Consider the following 8,874-nt stretch of genomic DNA (forward strand, 5'->3'; position numbering starts at 1 on the left):
GATATTGCCAGATTGCATTCCAAAAGAGTTTATACTCACACCAGTAGTATTCAGAAATCCTCTTTTTAACCACATTCTTCAGCATTAAATATTAGCATTTTTAAAGTGTTTTTTTTGTTTTGTTTTGTTTTATTTTGTTTTTTTGAGATGGAGTCTCGCTCTTGTCGCCCAGGCTGGAGTGCAATGCGGATCTCGGTTCACTGCAACCTCTGCCTCCCGGGTTCAAACGATTCTCCTGTCTCAGCCTCCCAAGTAGCTGGGATTACAGGCGCCCGCCACCAAGCCCGGCTAATTTTTGTATTTTTAGTAGAGACGGGGTTTCATCATATTGGTCAGGCTGGCCTTGTGTTCATGATCTATGAATGCATCTTTTTTCAGTTTTAATCGTTTGTTAATGAAAAATACAAGAACATCACAGAACGGTTGTAAGATAGGGTTAACAGCGCCTCTAGCGGGGACATCGAAAGGATCAACTAGGCTCTAAGTATCGGGAGCTAGCCCTGAGAAGCAGCAAAGCTGGATATCACTGTATGCTACCATCCGTCCAGGAAGCGGGTAGGAAGCTGGTGTTCTCGGCAGGACAGCGGGAGCATCTGCGGAGAGGACCCAGGTGCGACGAAATCTCAGAAATGGAAACGGGGAAATTGAAAGCACAGGAGATAAACTTTGCTTGGGTCACAGCTAGAACCCATCGCTTCGCCTTTACGAAAATATTGAGGCCCGTATTTCTCAAAATATTGAGAAAATATTCTCGCTGGAGAACTATCAGGTAACAGGGAAAGCCTACCCGCTACCCGGCTTTATGCGGCGCCGTCTCCTATGGCAACCGGGAGGAGGCGTGGTTAGAGGGTTAGTCACGCCCCTATCCTCTCCAACCCGAACAACGATTGGTCCGAAGGCGCGGCGGTGGCGCGGGGAGGCGGATCCAGGTTCGCAGCTCCGGCTGGCCCGCGCCGCCATTTTGGATTGTGTGAGCTTCCGGGACGTTCGGAGCGCGGCCTCTCTCTCGCCGGATTCCGCAGACCCCAGGCCCCGGCCTGCATCCAAGTGTCAGGTTGGAGCCGGGAAGCGGCCCTGGTGGTAGCGGCGGCGGGGGCAGGATGAGCGCGGAGGCGGCGGACCGGGAGGCGGCCACCTCCAGCCGGCCCTGCACCCCGCCGCAGACCTGCTGGTTTGAGTTCCTGCTGGAGGAGTCACTGTTGGAGAAGCATCTGCGCAAGCCCTGCCCGGGTGAGCGCGGCGCCTGCACCTGGGGAGCGGGACACCGCCACCGGAGCCGTTCGCCCGGTTTCCATCCGCTCCCCGCCTTCTCGGCCACCGAAGCTGCGGCCGGGCTCCTCGCTTGCCTTAAACATGCCCGGGTGGAGGTCAAAGAAAAGCTCGAAACAAAGGCTCTCCTAACCCCGGAGGGGAGGGCTTGGCGCTGTCAGCCCAAACCCTTTGGTCCTTTTTACGATTTACCTTTTTACTGTTGGGGTTTTAGAGCCTGCGAGGCGGGTCTTGTGGTTGCTTGGGTCGGGGAGGCTGACCAGACCCCTCCTTCACTGAACCCCAAGCTGAATAAATTCAGGAAGACGGGGAGAAATCAGCTGTTGAATGCTGATCCTGACGCTAGTTATTATCTTAGGTTCTTATTTAAACATTTTGTTCTTCAATGAGGGGATTTTATTGACTCTTATTCCAAAGTTGGGCTGTAAATTAAAAGAAAATCTTTGAAAGCAGGAACTGCTGCACATTTGCAAGATGGCTTTGTATAGTGATGATAATGATTAATAGCCCAGTTAAATGGGTGTGATGGGGGCGGAGGAGGAAAACTCCAGGCATTCTCAAAAAAGGTATTGGCACCAAAAGGTAAGTTCCTCGGATAACGTTTTTCTAAATTCAAATCTATATATGGCTTGTTCAGTCTCGTAGACTGGCCTTAACTGATAGAGATCACTGTGTAAGAAGTTAATGTACTTAGGCAATTTTGCCAGCCGTATGATGCCCTTAATTCATTCCTTTTGAAAGATACTTGTTGAGTGCTTTCAGGTTGCCATGCACTGTGCTTAATTGTTCACATCTGTTACTCCTTTAATCTTCATAATCTGTGAGGTAGGTGATAGTATCTTCTATTTTGCATTGGAGGAAACAGGTGCAGAGAGGTCACTTGATGGAGGTCCCCCCCTAATTAAGTGTCAAAATAGTAGTTCTAATGCTTGTATCTCATTCTTCTAATTGGTACTGGTTATTTGCAGAACCAGAAATCTATTGACTGTTATGTTCTTCCCCATGAGGTGCTTTTTTTTGCTTTCTTCCACTCTAATGTTACCCTTCCTCCTTACCACTCTTCCTCATCTGCTTTAACACCCAAGCACACTTCTTACATATGGTATTCCTTAGTCATTTTAACAGCACAGCTGTTTGGATTCCTTTTGTGGCAAAAAAAAAAAAAAAAAAAAAAAAAGAACAAACAAAAACAAACCAATGGTGAATCCTTTTGTAGCTTCATAATTAAAGCTTAAATTTAAGAATTTATTTTATTTTAAATCCTAGATCCTGCACCAGTTCAACTTATAGTTCAGTTTTTGGAACAGGCTTCCAAACCTTCAGTTAATGAACAAAACCAAGTTCAACCTCCGCCTGATAACAAGAGAAATCGTATTTTAAAACTACTTGCTCTTAAAGTTGCTGCACATTTGAAGTGGGACTTAGACATATTAGAGAAAAGGTATATAAGATTTCAGTGAAATTTCATTTGAAGTACTGTTTAGATATATTGGTTTATTTCTATATCTGCTTTTGTGATATTGGCTCTTAGAACTTACAGACTGGGCGCCTTGGCTCACGCCTATAATCCCAGCACTTTGGGAGGCCAAGGCAGGCGAATTACTTGAGGTCAGGAGTTTGAGACCAGCCTGGCTATCATGGTGAAACCCTGTCCCTAGCTGGGCAGGATGCCGGGCGCCTGCAATTTCAGCTACTTGGGAGGCTGAGACATGAGAATCACTTGAACCCAGGAGGCTGAGGTTGCAGTGAACCGAGATGGCGCTACTGCACTCCAGTCTGGGCGATAGAGTAATACTAGGAAAAAAATAAAATAAAGATTATATGTTCTTGATAAAATATGCAAGTATAACATTACTTTTGATGTGGTAACTAGAGAAAATCCACACCTAAACTGTTGTAAATTTCTCAAGTGACTTTTCCATATCTGAAGAAACTGAATAAAAATTGATAGATGTGTAATATGGATGATTTGCTATTGAATAATTGAGTTAATTTTACTGGTCATAAATCACTGTCTCCTGTTAAAACAGCTGATTAGAGTCAGTGCTTATTTTCTTAAAAATAAATACTTTAAAGGCTGTGATTAGAAAATGATTTATTATCCCCTTCTCATCACAATATAAAAAGATCCCTTATAGGAAGTTGGGAAAAATTCAAAAAATGGGAAATAATTGGGGGAGGAGAGAGTATTTTTTTTAACATTTCCATGTAATTTTTGTTCTTTGTTCTCCATAGGCTTAAAGTTGTGATTGTATCCTATATACTGTTTTGATTTCTGGTTTTTTTCACCTAGCAGTATCATGAACGTTTCCCCTTTTTTATGTTTTGGAGATAATTCCTTTGTATGGATAATTTATTAACTGTTCCTTAATTGACAGTCATTTAGTTTATTTCTAGTTTTTCACTGATATAAGTCACAGGACTTAAATATCTTTGCCTGTAAAATAAATTTATCTGTATTTTGAGTTGGATTCTTAGGATAGCTCCTTAAATTGCTGGATCATGCAGTATAAACATTTTTAAGACACATAGATATTGCCAGATTGCATTCCAAAAGAGTTTATACTCACACCAGTAGTATTCAGAAATCCTCTTTTTAACCACATTCTTCAGCATTAAATATTAGAATTTTTAAAGTGTTTTTTTTGTTTTGTTTTGTTTTATTTTGTTTTTTTGAGATGGAGTCTCGCTCAGTCACCCAGGCTGTAGTGCAGTGGCACGATCTGGGCTCACTGCAAGCTCCGCCTCCTGGGTTGACGCCATTCTCCTGCCTCAGCCTCCTGAGCAGCTGGGACTACAGGCGCCCGCCACCATAAAGCATAGTTTTAATCTGAGGAGGGGAGCCTGTATGTTACAGACTGAAGAGACAGCAACAGATAGCAATGAGTACAAAGAAGTATGGTATATATGAGGCAGCTGGAAAATTGAACACTGATAGGCCGTTTGACAGTAAGCAAGTCTAAATTTTTTAGATGCGAAATTAATATTGTGCTTATATTAAGAGTTAATTTTTTGAGATATATTCTGAAATATTTATGGATGAAATGATTTGGGAAGTGGGGAAGAGTAGAGATGAAATAAAATTGGCCATCAGATGATAATTGCTAAATGATGGTACATAGGATTTCATTATATTGTCTACTTTCGTGTTTTACGTTTTTTCATAATAAAAAGCTTTAAAAATCTTTTCGCATTTGATAGCTAAACCCAGAGATGTGGTTCCTTAACAAAGTAGGTATTTTCAGTGAGGATACGGAATTCTGTATGTATTTTGTGTTTCTTTCACAATTAACATGCAAACATGTACGTTTTGCTTCTTCCTTTTAAGTTTGTCTGTTCCAGTATTGAATATGCTACTAAATGAACTACTCTGCATCAGTAAAGTTCCTCCTGGGACGAAGCATGTAGACATGGATCTGGCCACTTTACCTCCGACCACTGCCATGGCTGTACTTCTCTACAATAGATGGTAAATGTTTTCAGAAACTCAGAATGTGTTGGGCAACTTCTGTTTTATTGCACTGTGGCTTTCAAGGGTGTGCTTTTAATGGACCCATTCTGTTGCAGGGATTTCTCAAATCTTGGGAACTGTGAGTCTGATGGTGGAGAAAATTTGTGACTGCATAGATGAAAGGCAGTCTGATTAAAAATGTGGATGACTTATCACTTAATGCTTCAGATAATTTATGCAAACCTAAGGAGTACTTGAAAAAATAATTGAGATGACATTTATAAGTATGAAATTTTCTTTTTCCTGTCTTTTCTTCAGGGCAATTAGGACAATTGTTCAAAGTAGTTTTCCAGTCAAACAGGCGAAACCTGGACCCCCTCAGTTAAGTGTGTAAGTTGGTGGCTATGACCCTTACTTGGCGCTTTTTTCATTAGAGTTTCAAAAATGTTTGCAAGTTTTTAATAAGCTCTGCTATGGAAGAAGTAGAACAGGAATAGGAGGGCAGAAGGCCTGTGTGAAGGTTTGTTTGAAGGAGTTAGAGGGGCTGGAGAGTCAGGTAATGTGCTAGAGACAGAGTTCTAAGAAGGGAAGTGCTTTGGGAATTGTGCCATTTATCTGAAAGCACTAAGGTTTTTTTTTGTTTTGTACAGTTTTTTTTTTTTTTTTGAGCTAGAGACTCACTCTGTCACCCAGGCTGGAATGCAGTGGTGCGATCTCGGCTCGCTGCAGCCTCCACCTCCTGGGTACAAGTGATTCTCCCACCTCAGCCTCCCAAGTAGCTGGGATTGCAGGTGTGTGCCACCATACCCTGCTAATTTTTGTATTTTTTAGTAGAGTCGGGGCTTCGCCATGTAGGCCAGGCTGGTGTCGAACTCCTGACCTCAGGTGATCCACCTCCCTTGGCCTTCCAAAGTGCTGGGATTACAGGTGTGAGCCATGGCACCCAGCCTGATATTTTTTTCATTTAATTAAATTGTCTTGAAAAAGATACATTTGTATATGGGGAAATTAATATATGTAAATATTAGAGTACAATTACAAAAGTTGATCATATCTGGAGGTTTCCTTTTTTTTAAATTTTTTATTTTTAAGGCTAGTCAAGTGAAGCGGGGGAGTGGAGGATGGAGTTTTAAACCTGATTCTTAATTTCCACATGGCAGCTTACCCAAATTTGAAGCTAGAGAGCATAGTTTCTAACTTGATTCAAATGAGCTTTTGTTGTAAGTTTTGTTCTTAAATTGAGCAGATGAGACTGGGTGCTGTGGCTCACACCCGTAATCCTAACACTTTGGGAGGTTGAGGTGGGAGGATTACTTGAGCCCAGGAGGTTGAGGCTGCCGCTGCACTCCAAACTGGGTGACAGGGAGACCCTGTCTCAAAAACAAACAAAAAACCCAAACAAAGTAAATGAGAAAATACTAGTACGTTAATAAGCGTCGTAATAGTTGAGGGTTTTGTTTTTTCAAACATGAAAATAAATAACATTAAAAACACTCTTATTTAAATTGAACCTGACTTTCAAGAATGATGCTCTTAAGTTTTGAATTTTTTAGTCTTGAGAGTAACTTTTGATACTTTTGTTTTCAATTGTTTCTCTTTTAGGATGAATCAAATGCAACAGGAAAAAGAGCTAACAGAAAACATTTTGAAAGTGGTAAGTATTGGCATCAGTTACACAGTAACATTTCAGGAACAACTTTAGAGCAGCAGTTCCCACTTTTTTGGCACCAGGGACTGGTTTTGTGGAAGGCAATTTCCATGAAACCGAATGTGGCGGGGGGGGGGGGAGTGGACAAGGATGGTTTCAGGATGATTCAAGCACATTACATTTATTGTGTACTTTATTTCCATTATTATTACATTATAATATATAAGGAAATAATTATCCAACTCACCATAATGTAGAATCAGTGGGAGCCCTGAGCTTGTTTTCCTACAACTAGATGGTCCTTTCTGGGGGTGATGAGAGAGAGTGACAGATCACCAGGCATTAATTCTCACAAGGAGGACGCAAGATGGATCCCTCGCATGTGTAGTTCACAATAGGGTTTGCGCTCCTGTGTGAATCTGATGCCCCCATTGATCTGACAGGAGGTGGAGTTCAGGCCATAATGCAAGTAATGGGGAGTGGCTGTAAATACAGATGAAGCGTCTCTTGCTCACCCGCTGCTCACTTCTGCTGTGTAGCGTGGTCCCTGGTACCAGTCCATGGCCTGGGGGTTGGGGATCCCTGCCTTTAAAGCATGTATTGATGTATCTTCTAATCTTGGGGACATGAGAGTTGTGAAGGTCTAAGTGCCGTGACATTAAGGTTTTTACTATTAGGATGTAGGTAGTATTCTAAATCACATGTAGACTTTCAGTTTTAATAGTAGAGTACTTTACCACTGATTGATTCTATTTTTGACTATTTCATGATACATTAGTAGATACGAGAAACTGATTTTACAGATGACATCTTTATATTCTTTTGTATTTTCCAAAAACTCTTATGACAAACATGTATAGTTTATATTTTAAAATTACTTTTATAATAGGTTTTTTTTTTTTTTAGTTTTTTATTTTTTTGAGACAGAGTCTTGCTCTGTTGCCCAGGCTGGAATGCAGTGATGGGATCTCAACTCGCTGCAACCTCTGTCTCCTGGCTTCAAGCAATTCTCCTGCCTCAGCCTCCTGAATAGCTGGGATTACAGGCATGTGCCACCACTGGGCCCAGCTAATTTTTTGTATTTTTAGTAGAGATGGAGTTTCACCGTGTTGGCCAGGCTGGTCTCGAACTCCTGACCTCAAGTGATCTGCCCACTTTGGCCTTCCAAAGTGCTGGGATTACAGGTGTGGGCCACTGTACCTGGCCTAGCAGTTATTTTTAAATTGATCTACATAATGGAAAATTAGAAACCTGACAGTTTCTGTAATTTAGAAATAATTTCTGTAATTAGCACCAACAATGTTCCAGATTACCATGTGAGGTATAGGGGCTGGGTGAGGAGAGAAAAAGGTAAAAAACGATCTGTATCTCACTATAGCAAATATGCTGTAGTATTTTGAATGTGGAAGCCAGAGCCTGTACCATTTCATTGTTACTATCTAGTTCCTAATAAAATGGCTGGCACAATGAAGCATACAGAGATTCCTTGAACAAATCAAGTGGAACAGTGCAAGTTTTTTCTCTTTTAGCCAGCGTCTGACTCTTTTGCCCAGGCTACAGTGCAGTGGCCTGATCTTGGCTCATTGCAACCTCCACCTCCCAGCCTCAAGTGATCTTCCCATCTGTTTTCCCGGTAGCTGGGACTACATGCATGTGCCACCACACTTGGTTAATTTTGGTATTTTTTGTAGAGATGTGATTTTGCCATGTCGTTCAGTCTGGTCTCGAACTTCTGGACTCAAGCGCTCCACCCACTTCAGACCCCGCAAAGTGCTGGTATTACATACATGAGTCACTGTGTCCAGCTAAGTCTTTTTTTTTTTTTTGAGATGGTCTTGCTCTGTCACCCAGGCTGGAATGCAGTGGTGCGATCTCAGCTCCCTGCAACCTCCACCTCCTGGGTTCAAGCAATTCTTCTGCCTCAGCCTCCCAGGTAGCTGGGATTACAGGTGTGCTCCACCATGCCTGGCTAATTTTTGTATTTTTAGTAGAGACAGGGTTTCGCCATATTGGCCAGGCTGGTCTCGAACTCCTGACCTCATGATCTGCCCCTCTCGGCCTCCTAAAGTTCTGGGATTTCAGGCGTGAGCCACTGTGCACAGCCACCAGCTAAATCTTTAAAGCATTAACTTTTCTTTTTTAGACAGAATATTACTCTGTCACACAGGCTGGAGTGCAGTGGCATGATCTCGGCTCACTACAACCTCTGCCTCCTGAGTTCAAGCAATTCTCATGCCTCAGCCTCCCGAGTAGCTGGGATTACAAGTGTACGCTACCACGCCCAGCTAATTTTTGTAGTTTTAGTAGAAACAGGCTTCGCCGTGTTGGCCAGGCTGATCTTGAACCCCTGGCCACAAATGATTCTCCTGCCTCACTCGGCCTCCCAAAGTGCTGGGATTATAGGTTTGAGCCACTGCCCCCGACCTAAAGTATTAATTTTTCTACAGAAAAAAGATACTAGTCTTTCATGTTTTTTATATTATCTTTTTCTTTTTTTTTTTTTTTT

General features: G+C 42.2%; 1 protein-coding gene across 1 annotated transcript in view; it reads left to right on the forward strand.

Moving 5' to 3' along the window:
- Positions 1-958: 958 nt before the first annotated feature.
- Positions 959-8,874, forward strand: part of INTS8 (integrator complex subunit 8) — a 55,760-nt gene continuing 47,844 nt past the window's right edge. The window contains exons 1-5 of the mRNA XM_011978684.1: positions 959-1,230; positions 2,536-2,710; positions 4,598-4,738; positions 5,039-5,110; positions 6,323-6,378. Coding sequence (XP_011834074.1) covers positions 1,101-1,230; positions 2,536-2,710; positions 4,598-4,738; positions 5,039-5,110; positions 6,323-6,378 — 574 coding nt within the window. The 5' untranslated portion in view covers positions 959-1,100. The remainder of the gene's footprint in view (positions 1,231-2,535; positions 2,711-4,597; positions 4,739-5,038; positions 5,111-6,322; positions 6,379-8,874) is intronic.

Source organism: Mandrillus leucophaeus, unplaced genomic scaffold (assembly GCF_000951045.1).
Source record: "Mandrillus leucophaeus isolate KB7577 unplaced genomic scaffold, Mleu.le_1.0 Scaffold198, whole genome shotgun sequence".
In the NCBI taxonomy this organism is placed as follows: domain Eukaryota; kingdom Metazoa; phylum Chordata; class Mammalia; order Primates; family Cercopithecidae; genus Mandrillus; species Mandrillus leucophaeus.